Source organism: Mobula birostris, chromosome 4, assembly GCF_030028105.1.
Source record: "Mobula birostris isolate sMobBir1 chromosome 4, sMobBir1.hap1, whole genome shotgun sequence".
Lineage (NCBI taxonomy): Eukaryota > Metazoa > Chordata > Chondrichthyes > Myliobatiformes > Myliobatidae > Mobula > Mobula birostris.
The window spans coordinates 194,078,860-194,102,929 of NC_092373.1; the positions used below are offsets into that span (position 1 = coordinate 194,078,860).

Below are 24,070 nucleotides of genomic sequence, written 5' to 3' on the forward strand. Positions count from 1 at the left end.
GGTCAAGAGTCCATCTTACTGTACTAGTGAACCATTCAAGAGTCCAATAACAGTGGAATAGAACCTATCCTTCAGCCTGGTGGTACAAGCTTTCGGGCTTTTGTATCTTCCGCCCGATGTGAGAAGGGAGAGGAGAGAATGTCCACGTGGGTGGGGTGTTTGAATTTTTTTTTTGTGGAGGCAGTGAGAAGTGCAGACAGAGCCCATGGAGATGAGGCTAGATTGTTTTTCAATGTTTTCTTTCTTTAATTTTTAATATCTTCTTTTCCTTCAAGGAAAAAAAAGAGGAAAATTACTCTTTTTGTTTCCACGCAGGAGGCTAGTTTCTGTGAAGTCGTTACTCTGCTGAGTAGTTGTGTAGGTGTGTGATATTACTATTTGGAAATCCTCTCCCTTCAGAATCAGGTTTAATATCACTGACATATCAGGAAATGTATTTTGCAGCAGCTGTGCAGTGCAATACATAATTTAAAAAATACAATAAATGTATATAGTTAAGTAGTTCAAAAAGAGAGCAAAAAATGAAAAATAGTGAGGTAGTGTACATAGGTTCATTGTTTATTCAGAAGCTGAGTGTGTGTCTTCAGGCTCCTGTACCTCCCTGATAGTGGCAATGAGAAGTGGGTATGTCCTGAGCGATGGGAATGCATAATGACGACTGCTCCCTGTTTGAGGCATCACCTTTAAAGATGTCCTCAATGCTGGGGAGTTTAATGCCCATGATGAGGCTGGCGGAGTTTCTGCAACTTTATCCAATCCATTGCAGTGGCCCCTCCATGCCAGATGCTGATGTGTCCAGTTGGAATGCTCTCCAGGGTATATTTGTAGAAATCTGCTGGAGGTTTTGGTGCCACACCAAGTCTGCTCAAACTCCTAAAAAAGTATAGCCACTGTATGCCTTCCTTGGACCCAGGATAGATCATCACAGATGATGTTCATCAGCTTCCTGCAGCTGTACTTGCATCAGACTTTATTCTGCACTTGCTCTTTGTTCTTTTTCATGCGCCTGTTGATTAATTAGATCTTTCCATTCCCCATGACAGAAAAGCACAAAGACCGCCATTGAAGTTGGAAGGACCTTTGCCACTATGTTTGCTGACATGAACTTCCGTCAGAAACTCTCAGAAGCTAAAACAAAAGAGGAGTTTAAAGAGACTCTAATTCTTCAGCGACACCTTCTAACTGTGATCCATAGGGAGCCAAGCGATAAAGAGGATTCAAAGAAGAAGCAAAATGAGCGATCTCAGGTACCAGAATTTGTGCACGTTGTGTTGAAAATTGATCGGGATGCTTTGGTACATCCAGGGCTGAAGAAATGTTCCAGAAACAATAAAACAATCCGCAGGCAGAACTTCAGCAGAATTTAGGGCCGCACAGTAGCGCGTCAGTAGGTGTGATGCTATCACAGTGCCTGTGATGCAGGTTCAATTCCCACGTGGACTTCCTTCAGAAGCTCTGGTTTCCTCCCACATTCCAAAGACATATGGGTTAGTAGGTTAATTGGTTGGTGTAATTGAGATTGGCATGGTGGAGATTATCTCCTTACCAAAGGAGATGTAAGGTGCTCCTTCCCTCTGCTAGCTTGTGGGTCACCCCTGAGCAAGGCGTAGCGCTTATATGGCAACCCCCACTTCCCCCATGGGAGCAGGTGGTGGACGCTCGTATGAGCAGCCGGTGCATATCACAAGTCCCAGTTATGCGACCGCTGATGCTAGCAGCCAATCTCTGAAGAATATTGACCATGGCTGGGGTCACTCGTTTTGTAAAGCCACTGCCCAGAAGAAGGCAGCGGCAAATCCCTTCTGTAGCAAAATTTGCCAGGGACGATCATGGTCAACAGATGGCAGATGATGATGGTAAGTGTAATTGGGCGGCGTGGGCCCATTGAGCCAGAGGGGCCTGTTACAGTGCTTCATGAAAAATGACCCACAGGCTATTTACTGTTTTCAATAGGTACACTTAGTGTCAGAGAAACGTGTACAATATACATCCTGAAACACTTTTTCTTCACAAACATCCATGAAAGCAAAGGAGTGCTCCAAAGAATGAATGACAGTTAAAACATCAGAACCCCTATTCCCCCCTCACCTCCCCCCCACAAACAAGCAGCAGCAAGGCAACGACCCCTCCCCCCACCCTCACCAGCAAAAAAAGCATTGGCGCCCTTCACCGAGCACTCAATCATGCAGCAAGTATCAATAAAGACACAGACTTGCAGTACCCCAAAGGCTACTCGTTCACCCCGTAATTCGACATACCACATACTTTCTCCCTAATAAGGGAAAAAGAGCTGTCCTCGTTTTACAGCGAGAGGGGAGACATAACAAATAACTCGCTGATTTATGATGTTAGAAGTCTGTTGAGATGCTTTTTCCGAGCTCTGGGCCCAGAGAGTTGGCTCCAGAAAGCGCAGCTCTCTGGATACACGACCCCCGGCAGCTAACCTGCTCCCACGGTGCTTCAGTCAGGGGCATGGGCCTAGAATCAGCCCGACTCCAGAGCCACGAAAATCTGGCACCCTGAAGGTGTGCTAGTCTTCTAGGCCACGTCCTTGGGATATCAAAAAGAGATTGGTTGTGAGGCCCTGAGAGCGGGTCCCAATCCCGCAAAGAACCGAAGTCAGAGTGTAACTCCAGGTCAGGGTCTTCAAAACAACCTTGAAAAGGAGAAAAAGAGATATCAAAGATAGAAATAGAGCTACTTCTGAAGATGCAAGCAAAGGAGGCACCATATAGTGTCAACATAACTTCGCTCTGCCCCTTTGCAATTTTCATAGATGCTGCCTGGCCTGCTGAGATCCTCCAGCATTTTATGTGTGCTGCTTTGGATTTCCAGTATCTGCAGATTTGCTCGTTCCTTTTTAAATTCTCCCACTCCCCCCCTCTCCCCCCCTCCACACCTCTCTCTTCCTCTCTCCCCTCCCCTCCCTCCCCACTCTCCCTCCCTCCCACCTCTCCCTCCCCCCTCCCTCCCACTTCTCCCTCCTCCCTCCCACTTCTCCCTCCTCCCTCCCACTTCTCCCTCCTCCCTCCTCTCTCCCTCCTCCCTCCTCTCTCCCTCCTCCCTCCTCTCTCCCTCCTCCCTCCTCTCTCCCTCCTCCCCCTCTCTCCCTCCCTCTCTCCCTCCTCCCACCCTCCCCGCTATTCTTAATTTCCCATCTGGGGAAACCTCCCCCCCCCCCCCCATTCTTAATTTCCTCTCCGAGGAAACCTCACCCCTCCCCCCTCCTCCCCTCCCCTTATTTTTAATTTCCCATCTGGGGAAACTAATGAGTGTACTCACCTAATCTATGCCTCTCACAATCTTATATACACCTCTGTCTCCTGTACTCTTAGCCTATTCAACCTCTCCCTATCAAGTCCTGGCAACTGGCAACATTCTTGTAAATCATTTCTGTGCACTTTCCTGTAGCAGGGTGTCCAAAATTGTACACAATACTCCCGTGTGTGGCCTCACCACCTTCTGCAATGTCTCCATGGTCTCCCAGCTTTTATACTCGATGCCCTGATTGAAAGTCAGGATTCCAAAAGCTGCCTTGACCACCTGGTTGGGAAATAGTTAGAAATGAGCATATTTTGATGCCAAATCAATCTGTTGATTGATCAATCACAGTGAACCATTATGGCCAGTGAACTGATGTGATCCAAGGGTGGCTCTGGCAACAAAAGTCCATGGTCACTCGATCTGGCCCTGGCATCCCTTTGAGAAGTGGCACAGTTAGAACTCTATCTGTCGACTAACCCACGGGGATGCAGTAATGCAATGATTAAATTACCTGACAAGCAGCCAAAGATCTGGATAATTGATCCAGAGACAAGTTCAAATCTCAACACAGCAGATGGAGAATTTAAATTTAAGCAATTAAATCAATCTGGTATTTAAAAAAAACTGCAAGTCTCACTAATAGTAACGATGAAAGTTCTAAATGATTGCGAGCTCATCTGGTTTACCAGCATTCAGGATAGGACTTGCACAGTGAATGTAGGGCACTGAGGGGTGTGGTAGAACAGATGGATTTGAGAATGCAGATCCATAATTCCTTGAAAGTGGCGTCACAGGTAGATGGAGTTGTAAAGAGAGCTTTTCACCCATTGGCCTTCATAAATCAAAGTGTTGAGAATAGGAGTTGGGAGGTTATGTTGAAGTTATAAACACATAGAAACATAGAAAACCTACAGCACAATTCAGGCCCTTCAGCCCACAAAGTTGTGCTGAACATGTCCCTACCTTAGAAATTACTAGACTTACCCAGAGCCCTCTATTTTTCTAAGCTCCATGTACCTATCCAAAAGTCTCTTAAAAGACCCTATTGTATCCGCCTCCACCACGATTGCCGGCAGCCCATTCTGTGCACTCACCACTCTCTGAATAAAAAGCTTATCCCTGACATCTCCTCTGTACCTACTCCCCAGCACCTTAAACCTGTGTCATCTTGTGGCAACCATTTAAGCTCTGGGAGAAAGCCTTTGACTATCCACACAATCAATGCCTCTCATCATTTTATACACCTGTACCAGGTCGTCTCTCATCCTCCATCGCTCCAAGGAGAAACGGCTGAGTTCACTCAACCTGTTTTCATAAGGCATGCTCCCCAATCCAGGCAACGTCCTTGTAAATCTCCTCTGCACCCTTTCTATGGCTTCCACATCCTTCCTGTAGTGAGGCGACCAGAACTGAGCACAGTGCTCCAAGTGGGGTCTGACCAGGGTCCTATATAGCTGCACCATTACCTCTCAGCTCCTAAATTTAATTCCAGGATTGATGAAGGCCAATACACCATATGCCTTCTTAACCATAGAGTCAACCTGCGCAGCTCCTTTGAGTGTCCTATGGACTCCGACCCCAAGATCCCTCTGGTCCTCCACACTGCAAAGAGTCTTACCATTAATACTATATTCTGCCATCGTGTTCGACCTACCAAAATGAACCACTTCACACTTGTCTGGGTTGAACTCCATCTGCCACTTCTCAGCCCAGTTTTGCATCCTATCAATGTCCTGCTGTAACCTCTGACAGCCTTCCACACTATTTACAACACCTCCTACCTTTGTGTCATCAGCAAACTTGCTAACCCATCCCTCCACTTCCTCATCCAGGTCATTTATAAAAATCATGAAAGGTAAGGGTTCCAGAACAAATCCCTGAGGCACATCACTGGTCACTGACCTCCATGCAGAAAATGACCTGTCTACATCCACTCTTTGCCTTCTGTGGGCAAACCAGTTCTGGATCCACAAAGCAATGGTCCCTTGGATCCCATGCCTCCTTACTTTCTCAATAAGCCTTGCATGGGGTACCTTATCAAATGCCTTGCTGAAATCCATATACACTACATCTACTGCTCTTCCTTCATCAATGTGTTTAGTCACATCCTCAAAAAATTCAATTAGGCTCGTAAGGCACGACCTGCCCTTGACAAAGTCATGTTGACTAATCCTAATCATATTATACCTCTTCAAATGTTCATAAATCCTGCCTCTCAGGATCTTCTCCATCAACTTACCAACCATTGAAGTAAGACTCACTGGTCTATAATTTCCTGGGTTATCTCTACTCCCTTTCTTGAATAAAGGAACAATATCTGCAACCCTCCAATCCTCTGGAACCTCTCCCATCCCCATTGATGATGCAAAGATCACCGCCAGAGGCTTAGCAATCTCCTCCCTCGCCTCCCACAGTAGCCTGGAGTACATCTCATCTGGTCCCGGCCACCTTTCCAACTTGATGCTTTCCAAAAGCTCCAGCACATCCTCTTTCTTAATATCTACATGCTCAAGCTTTTCAGTCTGCTGCAAGTCATCACTACAATCACCAAGATCCTTTTCCATAGTGAATACTGAAGTAAAGTATTCATTAAGTACCTCTGCTATTTCCTCTGGTTCCACACACACTTTCCCACTTGTATAAGATGTTGGTGAGGCCTGATTTAGAGTACTGTATGCAGTTCTGGTCATCTACCTACAGAAAAAAATGTACATTTCGCCTGAACTCTTTCAGTCTTATTGACAAGAATGTTGGCGGGACTTGAGGTCAAAGTAAAATTTATTTTCAGAATACATACACAATCACCACATAACCCCTGAGATTCTTTTTCTGCAGGCATACTTAGCAAATCTATAGGACAGTAACTGTAAACTGTAAATTGTGCAAATGCAGATATAAATAAATAGGAAAAAATAACTTGCACGAAACATAACATATAACAGTCTTTAAATGAGCGTAGCTATCCCCTTTGTTCAAGAGTCTGATGGTTGAGGGGTATTAACTGTTCTTGAACCAGGTGGTGTGAGTCCTGAGACACCTGTACCTGCTACCTGATAGTAGCAACAAGAAAAGAGCATGGTCTGGTTGGTGAGGATCTTTGAATGCTGCTTTCCTACAGCAATGCTTCATGTAGATGTGCTCAGTGGTTGGGAAGGTTTTACTTGTGACATGCTGGGCCGAATCCACTAACTTTTGTTGGATTTTCTGCTCAAAGGCATTGGGGGCCTGAGCTACAGGGAAAAGTTGAATAAGTTAGGACTTTATTCCTGGAAAGTCAGAGATTGCAGGGAGATTTGATGGAGGTATACAATATTGTGAAGGATATAGATCTCAGGGATGCAAGCAGGCTTTTGTCCACTGAGGTTGGGTGGGACGAGAAGTAGAGATGATAGGTTAAGGGTGAAAGGATATATATTTAAGGGGACCTTGAGTGGGAGCTTGGCCACTTGGGTCGTGTGTGGGTGGAGTGGGCTGCCAGTCGAAATGGTGGCTGCAGGTTTGTTTGCAATGCTAAGTGAAGTTTGGATAAGTACATGAATGGGAGGGGAATGGAAGGCGATGATCCGGGAACAGGATGATGGAACTAGGTTGAATGATACCTTGGGATGGACTAGATGAGCCAAAGGACCTGTTTCTGTACCATACTTCTCAGTGACAAAACCTCTGTGACAATACATTCCTCAAGGAAGGGAATTTACCATCCAGAACCTAGTTTGGGCTGTATGAGTATAGATTCACCAAAGTGGTCAACTGTTGCCCTCTGCTTCAGTTCAAGGGAGATTTATCCCAGGAATAATTAAATAAAAATGAATACAATTCCACCAGTTCTATACATTCTCCCATTGACCTTGTGGGTTTTCTTTAGGTGCTCCGATTTTGTGACCCATTCCAAAGACGTATGGGTGAGGAGTAGACTGATTGGTTACATGGATGTAACTGGGCCATGTGGGCCAGAAGGGCCATTTATTGTGCCGTCCCTGTAAATAAAATAAGTACATTTAATAAGAACATTAAAGGGTAAAATTCTCAGCAGACTTCAGATCTCCTGGTTCATCCACGGCTTCTGGTTTGGGCATGTCTGATATGTTCTCGAAGGCACATGCTCGTCCACACAGGTCTTGATGAAGTCGGCGACAACTGTGGGGTATTCATTCAGATCTGAAGATGAATCACTGAATGTTGTCCAGTCCACTGACTCAAAGCACTCCTTCACTTCCCTTGACTATACCTTTTTAGTCCTCACTACTGATGCCCTTTAGTCTCAGCCTATATATGCTGGGAGTAGAAGTACAGCCAGGGGATCGGACTTTCTAAAGTGTGTGGGGAGGGAGGGTATAGCACGGTAAGCATTCTTGATATTGTATAGAGTACTTGAGTACATGTATATAGCTAGATTTTTGCACAGTACTCTATATTATATATTTTCAGTTACCAAATAACACCTAATACTACTGAGTTAATACAAAGCTAAGTACCCTTATTTCTGTTTCTCAACTGTTAACACCCAAGCATCAAGAGAAGTTTTTCTTTTGTTTAAACAACTTTACTTTCAATGTATCCCCTCAATACCTGAGGGCCACTACCTTTATATCTCACAGTTCCTCTCCCTCCACACGTAGGCACGTGCTTAACAAGGAGAGTGCACATGTATACTAAATACTTACATAGTCCAAGTGAACAGAGCTCAGCAATCTCCCATCCTTTTTATGTATATATTAAAAAATTAAGTGTGAAAAAACTTAAAGACAATTCAAATGTCTATTAAGATATGGGACTTAGTTCTAACCCTTGAAGTTAATACAATTCTTAAGGTACTTAGTGCCTTTAACAGCACAAGAGCTGGAGCTCCCTTCTTTGACAGACAGTCAGCTAGTTGTTCCTTTGTACTTGACCATAACATGTGATGAATTTTCTGTGCTTAGACAAGTTCTTTGATGCTGCTTATCTCTAGATGAAGCCTCTTTTCTGAAACTGACTTGGTGGATTTGATGGCATCAACCAAAGAGCAGTTGTCTGTGACACAAGTTATTTGTAGACTGTCCTTCTTTAGGTCACAGTGCAAAAGCTCAGAATAGAATGTGGTTAGAATACAGCAATGTCAATACCTTCAGACATTGCTAAAGGTTTCTCCTGCCAGCATACTCTGTACAACTCTTCAGATCCGTTTTGATTGCCAATAGAAAGGTGAAAGTCTTCCCTCTTCTCCCACCAGTGCAATAAAATGTCCCCCCTGATTACCCCCATCAGGAAGATTTTCAAGGGAGGCATCACTGAAACCAACGAGCCTCAGTGACCTATCTTTTCCAATCTGTTGAAACTTCAGGACTAACTTTTCAGATTGAATTCTGCGCATTGGTTGGTTCATGTAAACTTTTGTACTGTGGCATCTTTTGTGCTGGATGCCAAGTTGCAGGCATCAAACATGATGTCAAGTCTGCTCTGTCTTGCCACCCATAGAATCTGACTATCTTTGACCTAAGTTGCTCAGCTTCACTGAGGGTCCATCCTGTTGTGTGGATTCCATGTGGATTGTCTGAAGATTCCTGGTGTAGCTTACTTGGTGCAGTTGTATTGTTCTGTCAGTAGCAAGGATGTCTATCCCTACATAGAAGAGTCGGTCATGTTCCTCCCATCCAACCTGAGAGGCTGACTTTAGCTGAGGGATAACTTGTGGCAAAGTTTTTAAGCCTCCCTATATGAAGTCATCTACATGACAGACAAGTATTCTAATCACATGGTATCCTGAACCTTGGCGGTAAAAAACAGCTAGATCCACTTTCGACATCTTTCCACCTGTCTTCAACATTATTTCCTTGACCTTTTTATACCAGTAGAGAGATGCATCTGCTAGACCATACACACACTTTTTGAGTTTCCAGTGTTCCTTTGCTCTGGCTTCAGGAGGGGGTTTAATGTAAATGGCACGTGACAGCTTAATTCCCTGTAAGAATACGGATTTTATGCCCATGCAATGGGGTTGCCATGCTTTTGACATCACTAAAAGAAGTATTCGGAGAGACTCTGATGCACATTCTGGTGAGTCTTTTTGGAGTTCTTCTACACTCAGTTCCTCAAAACCTCTAGCCACCAGATATGCTTTTGGTATAATTCCTGCTGGGATTTCTTTCAGGGTGCACACCCATCTCATAGCTGCTGTCTTTTGGCCAATGTCTCTAGCTTCCTGAAACAGTCCATTATTTCTCCAACTTCTGATTTCATCCTGTTTTGCAGATTCAACTGATACCTCCTTAGTTACTAGGTCATCCTGATCTTGTATTTCTCAGATGGTCCAGCTGATTTATACTTGTTTCAATATGAAATCTGTCTGCACATGACATGTCGACTGACCCTGCAGTGCCAGTGTCTGCAACTGGTTCTATGTAAAACAAGTTGTACCAACTTTTGTTTCTCCCAGTGGTTTTCCCTGTTTGTCCTAAGACTTCAGCTCTGTATGAGATTAGATTAGATTAGATTATGAGGACACGCAGTCCTCTTTTATTGTCATTTAGTAATGCATGCATTAAGAAATAATACAGTATTCCTCCGGTGTGATATCACAGAAACACAGGACAGACCAAGACTGAAAAACTAACAAAACCACATAATTATAACATATAGTTACAACAGTGCAACAATACCATAACTTGATGAAGAACAGCCCATGGCACAGTAAAAAAGATGCCAGTGTTGTAGTGTACAAATTTCAGTTTGTCCTGTTTTAAGACTGAAACTTCCATGTTGTCCTTGCACTTGTGATAATTTCTGTTCAGGCAAGTCTGCTGAGTTCTCAATTGCACTCTCTTCTGCACTGTCTGTGCCACCGTTGAGCAACTCTGTTTGGGTCCTTAGCTGCACTCTCCTCATCCCTGTCTGTGCTATGTGACAGTGTACCAGGTAAACGCTTTCGACTCTTTGTATCATTCACCATGGAGTTCTGTTGGTCTTCAGTTTGCGCTTTAGGTAGTCTGGAATGATGCACTCTCACATATGTACCTCCATGTCTCACGAATACCACAACCAATGACAACACCAGGACCTTTCCATTCTGTACAGTCTGCTCTTTTGTAATAAACTTTGTCTCCTGTGCCATTTGTAGGAAGGACCTATGTTCGCTGTGCTCTTCAAATTCTCTCCTGAACCCTCTATTTCAGTGAAAGCCTTCCTTGATCCATGCAGTGCTGAAATATGTCTGCCAACCCACTCCTCCTTGTAGTGCCTCTAGAGCAGGTGGCCTGTCAACCAGGACAGAGGGAAGGTTTGGATTCTGGCCGAACACCAACTGATACAGGCTGTAGCCATGTACATTGTGCATGGTTTTCTTCGCCATTAGGGCCCATTCCAAGGCTGTGTTCCAATCACAGCCATTGCTTTTCCTTGCCTTCAACAGTATGTCAATAAGCGTTTGATTGTGTTACTCCAGAAGTCCATTACTTCAAGGACTATATACCGCTGTTTCCTTTGTTTCAATGTTAAAGTTTTCGGCACATCTCTGAATTCATTATTATTAAATTCACCACCATTATCACTGAATACTTTACGAGGTGGGCCATGCACACTTAACCAGGAATGGATGAAATTTTTACTATTTCTGAAGGTCTCTTTGTATTTACAATACTATCAGCACTGAAGCATGTGAACTCATCAGTGATGTGGAGATGCCACACTTCTTGCTCCAGTTCACGTAGGTCTACGGCTACTGTTTCATTGTATTCAGATGCTGGTGCTAGACCTACTTTGGGCTTGGGCTTTACAAACTTTCGGCATGTCTCACAGTTGTTTTATCTGCTTTAGAATAGAAAAATAGTCTGCATCTTTGTTTCCTAAACTGAACAGTTTCTGAAGTCTATCAATTGAAGCGTATCCAACTGCTTGTGAAGTTTGAGCAGCGCTTTGCATTTCTCATCTATGGTCATGTTTTGTGTGACAGTTCATTCTTGTGTGGTAGAACTTGATTCTTGCATTGGTTCTCTTTTTGGCGTCTTTTGTCTAGAATGTTCACACAGTAACATGTAGAGCCAGTGAGCTCAAGGGACACTGGCCTATTTTTTTTTACGGTAATTTTCACACTTTTGGTGGAATGTATAATCTTTCCATCTCCAAATTTGAAAACTTTGTTAATTAGATGTCTCAGTGTTCACCATTTTCTGCACTTCATTCTAGTTCACTTACATAGCTTTCCCCCCTTACTGTATGTGTGCGTGCTGTATCACTAACAGCAGACCTTGGAGACTCTACCTCAGATGTCTCTGAATCAGTAAGTGATTCCTTCGCAAACAATGTGATATGGCCCTGCTACACCTTCAGATTTGTTATTTTCTTCAGTTAGCCTAACTTGTTCGATTCTGTACAGACAGTTTCTTGCCCAGTGGTAGGTACTGTGACGTGCTGCACATTCCGATTTCTGACTGTACTTGTTTATTGAACTTGTGCCAGGTAATGAGATCCTTGTCGGGTCCTTCTGGGAGCTACACTTGCAATACCCTTATTTCTGCGCAGTGAAGTATGTTGTTCCTTGACTCAAACTAATTCTGACTGTTGTCTTAGCAGTCATTCTTCCAAAACTCCTCTTCAGTGCTGATTTCATAGATGAAAATACAAGTTCTCTGCATGCAGTTAATGCTAGCTGTATGTCTCGACATGCAGTATCCAACAATTTAAAAGCTAATACAGCATCAGGAAGTTCCATTTTGTATTATGCATGCAAGTGTACTTTTGTTCAAAATCAATATCAGCAATATTTTTAAAATTTAAAAAATTTGCCATATTTTAAAATGTCAGTCTAAATCTGATCCTTTTCTTCCTTTTTAGAAAAAAAAACAGAGTCAAGTGTATTTATTAGCGTATTCATACTGACATCTTTGTTCAAGTTTTCCACTGAAATTCCCATTGCAGTCTCCCTTGCTCTTCCGGAAAGCAGCAATACAACCGGCAAGGCTTGCTTCGTCTTCTCCAGTTCCGTAACATGAATCCCAATTCCATTTTCATTTTTCCAGCTTTCATAAGGTTTGCTCTCATCAGATGCCGGTAGGATCCTGTAATTGGAAATCGTCGTCTGCTACCACTGTTAACACCCAAACAACAAGGACGCGTCTTTTTTTTTATTTAAACAACTTTATTTTCAACGTCTCCCTTCAATACCTCGGGGTCGCCACCTTTACATCCCGCAATTCCTCTCCACGTGTGCACGCGCACATGCACAACAGGGAGAGTGCGCATGTGTACTGTATATATAGTCGAAGTGAACAGAACTCAGCACTAGCCACCTTCCCGTTTTAACCAATATACAGTACTGTGCAAAAGTCTTAAGCATCCCAGCTATATATGTGTGCCTAGAAATTTTGCACGGTACTGTAAAAGTGGTCAAGTGCATTGGCTACTCTAGTTTCACAGGTGATACGTTTGGTGATAGTTGTTCAGAGATTTCTTCAAGCTGGCTCGGTTGAAATCCCCTGTGGTGATAGGAAAGGTATTAGAGTGGGAAGTCTTGTGCCTGGATTATAATGCTGGGCTCCTCCGGTGCCAGCTGACGCTGGCCTGAGGTGGAATGTACATCACTACCAGGATGACAGCAGATAAAATGGATGACACTTGACAGCTAGATGTTCCAGGTTGGGTAAGCAGGACTGAGACAGCTGTCATGTCTATGCACCATGATGAGTTAATCATGAAGCATAGCCCAGCCCCAACTACCTTTAAAAGACTCAACTGACATGTCTTTGTGGAGGATGGTGAAAACATTGAGCTGCATTGCTGGGTCCAAGGTGGCAGAGGTGAGTCATATTTCCATGAAGCAAAGGACACAGCAGTCCCTGATGTCGCTCGGGTACTGCAGTCTTGCTTTAAGGTCTTAAATTTTATTTTCCAGAGACTCTACATTCACCACCAGGATAGTCGGCAGTGGCGGCCTAAAGATTCTGCGTTTCAATTGAACTTGTAGACCGCACAGCATCCTCACTTGCGTTTTTTTAAAGAAGAAATGCATGTGTGACCCGAGTCTGCCATTTGGGAATTGTTGATTTTGAGGATCGTTGGGCTTTTTAAATGTCTTAAAAACAATGTTGCTTTACTGAAGTACCTGTAGCTGTGACTTTGGATTCCAGCTGTAGTGGTCCTGAATGAGAATATTTGATGATTCTCATCGGAGCTGCATGTAAAGAACCATCTTTTTTTTTTGGTGGGTTTAATATGCAGCCATTGGTCCATGAAGAGAAGGGGGTTTACAACATTTTTTGTTAATGTAATGGACCCCTCCCATTAACCAAGTGGTCCATGGACCCCAGGTTGGTACCCCCTGTTGGCATCTTTGGGGAAAAGATGAGAGAAGTAAAATTATAAAAAAAAAAGACCCCAAAAAATCTTGCTCTGCTTCGTGCTCTATCTACGTGTTTGCCTGTGCTGGGTCCCACATGTGTTTCTGAAGATGATTGCATCCCTATTAACATTAAAGAGGAGAAGAAAACAAACCCTGGCAAAGCATATAGACATTGTGAAGTGCATCTTGAAGTAATTGTTTTTGAAAAGGTACGGTACAAATGTTCCTAGGAGAGCCAAGTGTATTACAAGGGAGATGTTTGTTCACTGGGACTCCTTTTTTAAAAATGTGTTATGCAAGTCAGACAAGAGGGAGACATGCAGAACATAAAATAAATTGGGTTCCCCAACGGCTTGGAAAACCCAAGGCCAAATGCTGCTTCTAATTGATAGCAGGTTCCACGTACCTTTTGCTATGCCAGCTTTGCTGGTACGGGGTTGGGTATTTGGTACAGGACTTGGGCGTACAGTTCTTATGGACAGGCAGGGTAGAATAGTAGTTAGCACAATACTTTACAATACAGGTGGGCTGAGTTCAGTTTCCGCCACTGCGGAGTTTGTACGTTCTTCCTCGTAACCACATAGGTTTCCTCCCGCAGTCCAAACTGGTCAATGTAAATACTCTATGATTAGCCAAGGATTGAAATTGGGGAATTGTTGGGTGGTGTGGCTTGAAAGGCTGGAAGGGCTTATCCTTGTAGTATTTCAATAAATAAATAACATGCGTTGCTCTGGTTTTGGCTACATGACTTAAGAGTGCTACATCTCAAGCAGCAATGCAGCCAAGTGTGAGGTGTTGCTCTTTGGGAGGACCAACCAAGGTAGGTCTTGGACAGTGAATGGCTGGGCACTAACGAGTGCGGTAGAACAAAGTGATCTGGCAATATTGATGCATAATTCCTTGAAAACGGCTTCACAGGTATGTGGGATCATGAAGATTTTGGTGCATTGGCCTTTATAAAACAGAATATTGAGTGCAGGAGTTGGGACGTTACGTTGAAGTTATCTCAGATGTTGGTGAGGCCAATTTGGAGTTGGTTACCTACCTACAGGAAAGATATAAATACATTGAAAGAGTACCTAGAAAATTTATGAGGATGTTGTCGTGACTTGACCTGAGTTGTAGGGAGCATTGTTGAATGAGAAGGGATTTGAAAGAGGTATACAAAACTATGAGGGTATTGATAGGGTAAATGGAAGTAGGCTTTTTCCACTGAGGTTGCATGAGTCTAGAACTGTTGTAAGCCTTGAAAACCACCTACACGATCCACAACACCAACTTTAGTGCCATCTGTAAACTTGTTAACCCGCCCTTACACTTCCATATCCAAATCAATAAAAATTATAAAAATCACAAAGAGCTGCGTGACCCAGGACGTATCTGTGGAACACCATTGGTCACCAACTCCAGGTAGAATATGTCCCATCTACAACCACCCCCTGCCTCCTATGAACAAGCCAATTCTGTATCCACATTGCCAAGTTTCCTTGGATCACATGCCTCCACTTCCATACCAGGAAGTGCATTGAAGAAATAAGGCTTCTGAGAGATTTTTGTGGCTCCTATTATTTGCACGTGGTCCTGAGCTATCACAGGAATAAAGGACTGTCCATGCTTTCCGCAACCTTTCAGACCCTGATTACATAAATAATTGGAATTGGTTTATTATTGTCTCTTACACTGAAGTACAGAGAAAAGTTTCACTGTACCTTGTGGATAATTTCACTCACCTCACCTCTGAACCGATTCCACAACCTATAGGCTCGCTTTCAAGGTCTTTACAACTCGTGTTCTCAATTTTATTTATTTATTGCACAATTAATCATCTTTTGCACATGGGTTGTCAGCCTTTGTTTATGTATTGTTCATAAATTCTGTCGTATTTCTTTATTTTCCTGTGAAGGCTTGCAAGAAAATTAATTTCAGGGTAGTGTACGTTAACGGCACAACATAACACAAGGTTATGTTGCAACTTTATAAATCTGGTTAGGCCACATCTGGAGTATTGTGTACGGCTCTGGTCGCCCCACTGTAGGAAGGGTTGAGGCTTTGGAGGGGCTGCAGAGGTTACCAAGACGGTACCTAGTTTAGAGGCTATGTGCTATCGTGAGAGTCTGGACAAACTTGGGTTGTTTTCACTGGTGTGGCGGAGGCTGAGGGGAAATCTGTTGGAGGTTTATAAGATTATGAATGACACTGGTGGAATAGACAGGACGTATCTTTTTCCCAGGATAGAAATGCCTAATGCCTGAGGGCATACGTTGAAGGTGAGAGGGGATGTGAGGGGGACTTTTTTTTTACTCGAAGACTGGTGGATGCCTGGAATGTGCTGCCTGGTATGGTGGCAGAGGCAAATACTTTAGAGGCTTTTAAGAGATGTTTAGATAGGCACATGAATAGAAGGAAGATGGAGGGATATTGTGTAGGTAGGAGGGATTAGTTTTTGGATGATTTTGGTTTACCTTTTAGCTGGTTGGGCACAATGTTATGGGCCAAATCGCCTGTTCCTGAACTGTACTGTTCTATGTTCTGTACGTTGATTGTAAATTTGCATTGATTTTCCTGAATGCTGTTCATACAAGGCGAATTATTAAACAGAGCATTGAGCAAGAACAAGGTAAAACACTCTTATTGTAACAGCTGCAGAGAAAGTACAGTGCAGATAGACAACAAGGTACATGGTCATAATGAGGTGGATGGTGATGGTTACATAGCTATGGTTGAGAAAGTCCCACTATCTAATGCAATGTTCAGGCAATGCTATGTTGATGCAGTCCTGTAACTAAAAGTGCTACATATGGTTATACTGCAGGCAACCTCAAGCCTCTCAGTTTATAATTCTGTCATGGAAATTTGTAACACTGAATACATTTGGTCGTGTCAGTAAGCATCATTGCCAGAGAACAGCCATAAAAGCTGTGAGATTGTTATAAACTCCCGAATGGTTCAGTAACATTGTTCTTCAAAAAGGAGCCTGCAGCAGATTCTTGTTCAGTGACTAGTCCCAGTTTGCATGATTAAACTGTGACACCTGTTACATTCTAGGACAAATTATTCATTTTAGACTCTATCCCACAGCCCAAGGCTGCTTTCAAGTATTTATTTTGATCTTTTTGAAATTTCCTTCCATTATTGCAAAGTATCGTGTGTTTAAAACTTTTCTATCTTGTTCTAACACTTTAGCAGTTACTTTCCCATTGATCTCCAGATGCTCTTGGGGTTTCTGTTTGTGTACTACTGAGGTTAAAACTCACTTCTGTTATATTCTCTTACTCTTGCCTAGAGAGGGTTGTCTGTGTTTTCTTCCAAGTAATGTTTTTTTCTGAAATATGAGCATCTGTGACAAAGCTGGCGTTTACACTCTGAGGCCATTTTCTTAGTTACACCTGTATACTTGCTTGTTAATGGAAATATCTAATCAGCCAATCGTGGCAGCAACTCATTGCGTAAAAGCATACAGACATGGTCAAGAGGTTCAGTTGTTACTCAGACCAAACATCAGAATGGGGTAGAAATGTGGTCTAAGTGACATTGACCATGGGATGATTGTTGGTGCCAGACTGAAACTGCTGATCTCCTGGGATTTTCACGCACAACAATCTCTAGAGTTTACAGGAAATGGTGCGAGAAACAAAAAACAAATCCAATGAGTGGCAGTTCTGTGGGTGAAGATGCCTTGTTAATGAGAGGGGACAGAGAGGATGGCCAAACTGGTTTAGGCTGACAGGAAGGCAACAGTAACCCAAATGAACATGCGTTACAAAAGTGGTGCGTAGAAGAGCATCTCCGAATATTCAACACATCAAACCTGGAAGTGGATGGGCTACAGCAGCAGAAGACCATGGACTTGCTTCTCATTTCTCCAGCAGATGGTGGCAGTGAGTTGCTTCCTTGAGTCCTACAATGCAACCGGGTTGGAACTTGCAAGGTTTTTAATCCGCTGAAATTTTATAATCTTCCTTTAAGATGAAGGAGCTGAAAGCAGAGTGAAATTGATCCTACAGAAATAAAAACAAAACTTCACCAAACAGAAAATGCTGGGATGCACCTTGACAGGTCAGGTGGCCACCTACTGAGCTAATGAGTGGACTTGGGCTCTGTTCAGCTCTCTGCGCACACTTACCTGGGCTGGATGTCATCCAGTCCTTTAGTGCATCCTGTTAAGTGTAAGGCTGCCTTTCTTACACTACACTTTCTCTGAAGCCTTGGGTTTAAATTTAGAGATAGTTGGTAACAGGTCCTTTCGACCCAACGTTCCTGCACTGTCCAATTATACACACATGACCAATTAACCTACTAACCCGTACGTCTTTGAAATGTATAGCTTGTAACTAGGCAAACCCATGCAGTTACAGCAAGAACATTTAAAAACTCCTTACACACAGCAACAGAATTGAACCTGGGTTACTGTCGCCGTAATAACATTATGCTAGTCCCTACACTAGAGTGCCACTCCAAGCTATTGCACTTTATTCTGCATCTGCTATTGTTTTACCTTGTACCTCCTCAATGCACTGTGTAATGAGTTGATCTGTTTCAAACAGTAATGTGAAACAAGTGTTTGACTCCCTTTGTTTATGTAACCATAAACCAATCCCAATTGCCTGGAAGTTGAAACAGGAAATATTGGGGATGTTCAGGAGGTCAGACAGTACCTGTGGAAAACACACATAAAGTTCATGTTTTGGGTCAATGATCTTGCAGCAAAAGTGAAGAGAAAAATTGTGTTGCAAATTAGGGACAAAAGAGTACAGTGGAGAGAACAGAGGGAATATCTGTACTACAGTACTGCATAGAAGTCTCAGGCATGTACAGTTGAGCTATAGTGCCCAAGACTGCAATAATTTTGTATATTGCACTGTGCTGCTGCTGCTGCAAAAAAACAAATTTCATGAAATGTGTGAGTGATGATAAACCTGATTCTGATATGGGTCTCCATTGTGCGCTGAGTGGGAAGGGGCAGGGAGAGGGAATCATGTTTGAGGGGGAAAAGGGGAAAGAAAAGAGAGGAAGCTGGAAACACCAAAGGGAAATCCTATAATGATCAATAAACCAATTGTTTGGAACCAAATGACATTGCCTGGAGACTTGGGGAAGGGTGTGCCTACACCTGTGCCACTCTACGCCCCACCCCCACCCCTGACACTTCTTTTCTACCACCTGTCCCACATTCCTCCTGCAGCACTCCACATTCACTGTTCCAGCATCCTTTGCCCCTGCCAGATTTATAAACTCGCTCCCCGCTCCATGTTGACAAGTATGGTACTGTGTTAAAGACTTAGGCACCCTAGCTATAATATAAATACATATATGTGTTTGTAGATATACGTATGTGTATATATAATGTTTATATGTGTGTGTATAAGTGTGTGTGTGTGTGTATGTGTGTGTGTATATATATATATATATATACACACACACACACACACACACACACACACATATACATACACATACATATATATATATACACACACAGTGGCATGCAAAAATTTGGGCACCCCAGTCAAAATTTCTGTTACTGCGAATAGCTAAGCGGGTAAAAGATGAACTGATCTCCAAAAGGCATAAAGTTAAAGATGACACATTTCTTTAATATCTTAAGCAAGAAAACTTATTTAATTCCCTCTTTTACAGTTTCAAAATAACAAAAAAGGAAAAGGGCCCCAAGCAAAAGTTTGGGCACCCTGCATGGCAGCACTTAGTAACACCCCCTTTGGCAAGTATTACAGCTTGTAAATACTTTTGGTAGCCAGCTAAGAGTCTTTCTTCTTGTTTGGGGGATTTTCATCCATTCTTCCTTGCAAAAGGCTTTTAGTTCTGTGAGATTCTTGGGCGGTCTTGCATGCACTGCTCTTTTGAGGTCTATCCACAGATTCTCGATGATGTTCAGGTTGGGGGGCTGTGAGGGCCATGGCAAAACCTTCAGCTTGCGCCTCTTGAGGTAGTCCATTGTGGATTTTGAGGTGTGTTTAGGTTCGTTATCCTGTTGTAGAAGCTATCCTCTTTTCATCTTCGGCTTTTTTACAGACAGTGTGATGTTTGTTTCCAGGATTTGCTGGTATTTAATTGAGTTCATTCTTCCTTCTACCAGTAAATGTTCCCCGTGCCACTGGCTGCAACACAAGCCCAAAGCATGATCGATCCACCCCCGTGCTTAACAGTTGGAGAGGGGTTCTTTTCATGAAATTCTGCACCCTTTTTTCTCCAAACATAGCTTTGCTCATTGTGGCCAAGAAGTTCTATTTTAACTTCATCAGTCCACAGGACTTGTTTCCAAAATGCATCAGGCTTGTTTAGATTTTCCTTTGAACCTTTTGAATAGAAATTGAAAGCTGTGAAACAGTTTTATTTAACTTCGTTATTGGTAGCTGCTTTGCCTATACGATTAGCTAAAGTTGCTAATTTAAACTTACCCTGTGATCACCTGTACCCTGTGATTAAGCATTCTTTACAAACTTGGCTTCAGTTCTGCAATTTTTTTAATCTTAAAAAATTTAAGCTTTGTAGTTTAATTTATCGAAACTACCTTTTTAAGCCTTCTTTGAGTGATTCAATTTTTTTACTTTGGAAAAATAAAGGTATTAATTCTTTTTTGAATTTATTTAAAGAAGGTAGACTGATGTCCTTTGAACAATTAGTTGATAAATATTCTCTTTCATACTCACACTTTTTACAATATCTCCAACTTAGGCATTTCTTACAAAAATTTTCCTTACATATTGGATGCTGAACTGTTAGATACTATTATGAGTATGAACCCTTCAATGAAGGGTTCCATTGGAAGAATTTATAATTTACTATTACAATGGGATAAGTGTCCTTTACTTAAGATTAAACAAGATTGGGAAAAGGAACTCAATTTGACTTTTATGACAAGATTGGATGCGGATTCTGAAGCTGGTTAACTCTTGTTGATCTGTGCTAGTCATTCACTGATTCAATTTAAAATTGTACATCGTTACCATTTGATGAAGGAGAGATTGTCTAAAATATTCCCTAATGTTGGTAGTTATTGTGATAGATGTAAAACTGAGGCAGCTACACTGATGCATATGTTTTGGCCTTGCTCTATACTGGAACAGTTCTGGAACGCAGTTTTTTCGACAATTTCTAAAGCACTTAAAATTAATTTACAACCTAACAATCTAACTGTGCTTTTTGGAATAATTCCTCAAAATATCCATGGTATTTCTGTGTCTGACCAACATGTTATTGCATTTGTTACATTGATAGCTAGGAGGGCCATTTTGTTGAAGTGGAAGGATACAATGGCTCCCACTTTGTCACAATGTTTCTCTCAAGTGATTCTATGTCTTAGTTTGGAGAAAATTAGAAGTCGAACCTTTGAGCCTATGTTTGATTTTGAGAAAAGATGGGGTTCATTTGCTCGTTATTATCATTTGAGTTAATTGATCTAATTGTAAATTTTTTTTGGTACTTTTTTTTTGCTGGTGGTTTGATGTTTATCTTTAGAAGCTTTATGTATGATGCATGGCTCTGGGGTTGAACACCTGGTGGGATTTTTCTTTTTTCCCCCACTTTTCTTGCTTAGTAGGGGTTTCTTTCATCACAATATTTTTTCAATCTTTACATAATGTTTTTTTTCGAGACATCGTATATGCTTTTTTGCTTCAATGTACTCGTGTTTATTTTGGAAAAAATAATAAAAAGATTTGTAAAGAAAGAAATTTTTGGCTGCAATGAGCAAAGCTATGTTTGGAGAAAAAACGGTGCAGAATTTCATGAAAAGAACCCCTCTCCAACTGTTAAGCACGAGGGTGGATCGATCATGCTTTGGGCTTGTGTTGCAGTCAGCAGCATGGGGAACATTTACTGGTAGAGGGAAGAATGAATTCAATTAAATACCAGCAAATTCTGGAAGCAAACATCACACCGTCTGTAAAAAAGCCGAAGATGAAAAGAGGATAGCTTCTACAACAGAATAATGAATCTAAACACACCTCAAAATCCACAATGGACTACCTCAAGAGGCGCAAGCTGAAGGTTTTGCCATGGCCCTCACAGTCCCCTGACCTAAACATCATCAAGAATCTATAGATAAACCTCAGAAGAGCAATGCGTGCAAGATAGCCCAAGAATCTCACAGAATTAGAAGCCTTTTGCAAGGAAGAATGGATGAAAATCCCCCAAACAAGAGTTGAAAGACTCCTAGCTGGCTACAAAAAGCATTTACAAGCTGTGATACTTGCCAAAGGGGGTGTTACTAAGTGCTACCACGCAGGGTGCCGAGACATTTGCTTTGGGCCCTCTTCCTTTTTTGTTACTTTGAAACAGTAAAAGAGGGAAATAAAGAAGTTTTCTTGCTTAAACTATTAAAGAAATGTGCCATCTTTAATTTTATGCCTTTTGGAAATCAGTTCATCTTTTACTCGCTTAGCTATTCACAGCAACAGAAATTTTGACCGGGGTGCCCAAACTTTTGCATGCCACTGTGTGTATGTTTATATATTCAGAAACCTTTTGACAGTACTGTATACCCTGCCTCTCCAAAGTCTGCTACTAAGACATAGCTCTTTCTTTGTAAAGATTAAATATTAGATTATTTTTATTTGTCACATATACATTGAAACATACGGTGAAATCTTATTTACATCCATGACCAACACAGTCCAAGGATTGTGATGGGGCAGCCCACAAGTGTCACCACACTTCCAATGCCAATGTACCATGCCCATAACTTACTGACTCTAACCATGTGTATTTGGAATGTGAGAAGGAATTAGAGCACTGGAGGAAACCCAGTGGTCATGGGGAAGATGGACAAACTCCTTGTAGTCAGCGGTGGGAATCAAACCCTGATTGGTGATCGCTGGCGCTATAAAGCAATTGCGCTAACCACTATGCTACCATGCTACCCCCAAAGATCTACAGATGCTGCCAGCTATACTGAGTACCTCCAGACTGATTTTTTTTTTCAGATTTCCAGCATCTGCAGTATTTTGCTTTTCAGTTAGTGACTTAGCTGGGAGTAGCTGAAGACAATTCTGTTCATTGGTCAGAGATAATGAAATGGAAAATGTGCAGGTTTTAAGAGAATATTTAAAGGGAAGCTCTATCGGATCACGTTTAATTGGAGGTGGTTTCCAAAATACGGTAATGCACGTGAATGCAAGTTTTAGGAGGACAAAGCTAATGTAGGGTGATGTAGAAGAATAGCCATACATCATAGAAACAGGCCCTTCAGCCCAGTGAGTCTGGTCCAACTATCAAGCACCCAATCACACTTGACCTACTTTATTCTTCCCACGTTCCCAAATGGTCAAATGGGAATTCAGTCTGAGATGAGAAGGACTTCAATGTGTGGATTCTGTAAGAGTTGGCTTCTTGACTGAGAGCTTATTGGAAAGATTCAAAGTACACTTGTTAACAGATCACGGTATGTATGCAGTGTACAGCTCTGAGATTTGTCTTTCCCCAAAGACGGCCACAAAACAGAGAAAAATAACGGAACCATTCAATGAAAAACATGAACCTCTCCCCAATTGCAAAATAAGAATGAAAAATACACAATATAAAACAGAAAATCGAGAGGGTATAGGCCTATTTAGTTCATAATGTGAACTACAGAGTCCAGTCCCCAATTTGCATTGATTAAACCTTGCTTGGGCATCATCCTCTGACTTGATAGTTACATAAATTTCTCCTTCCTGAGCAGGCTTTTCGCCTAGGGAAGGGAATGATGGATGACCTAAGGCACAGGCTGCCTTTCTATCTCTCCGATTACACCGATGGTGAGTACATGGTTCTTTCTTATCATTTGACTCGTGAACATTGTGATTGTGGCAGTGGCCACTTCCCTTCAGTAGCAATGTATTTCAAGGACTCCTGATTTATTTTTGGGGTAAACCTGGGTATTGATACTGTGACCAGCATTTGATGCCAACCCCTCTCCATGGCTTCTTGCTCCCAAACAACATGAATGAGGAGTGCATAGGAGTAAGGTTCTGTTGATCATCCAGTCTGCTCCATGAGCTATGCAACACCTAGGAAGAACATTATGCCTTGGCCCCAGAGGGACACTGCCTCATTCAGCTGTATTCATGTGTGGTTGAATGGAAAATTAAACTTGAATTTGATTTAATGATATCAGTGCTATCCAATTACTCCCACACCTTTTCTCATTATTACACATTTTGCCAATTTTTCTCTGAAGTCATCATTGAATCTGAGTTTTGGGATGGTACAGTACAGATTCTAACAACTCAATGTATTGTCCTTTGCCAGTTCTCTAGCTACCAACTTTTCTGGTGCGAAGAACAGTTTCTCCTTATTTCACAATAATAAACCCAAAGGGATTTTTGCAGAGGCTGAAATCCAGAGCAACATGCACAAAATGCTCAGCAGGTCAGGCAGCATCTACGGAGAGGAATCAAGTGTCGACGTTTTGGGCCAAGACCCTTCATCACAAGCAAGCTGCCTGACTTGCTGAGGACCTGCAATGTTCTGTGTGTGCTCCTCCTTACTCATTTG

General features: G+C 42.3%; 1 protein-coding gene across 15 annotated transcripts in view; it reads left to right on the forward strand.

The window, feature by feature from the left end:
* slc4a11 (solute carrier family 4 member 11) overlaps nt 1–24,070 on the forward strand; it is a 316,800-nt gene that overhangs the window by 216,658 nt on the left and 76,072 nt on the right. For all 15 annotated transcript variants that reach the window (XM_072256724.1, XM_072256731.1, XM_072256719.1 and 12 more), the window contains 2 exons: nt 1,044–1,247; nt 23,256–23,331. In XM_072256724.1, the coding sequence (XP_072112825.1) occupies nt 1,044–1,247; nt 23,256–23,331 (280 nt within the window). The remainder of the gene's footprint in view (nt 1–1,043; nt 1,248–23,255; nt 23,332–24,070) is intronic.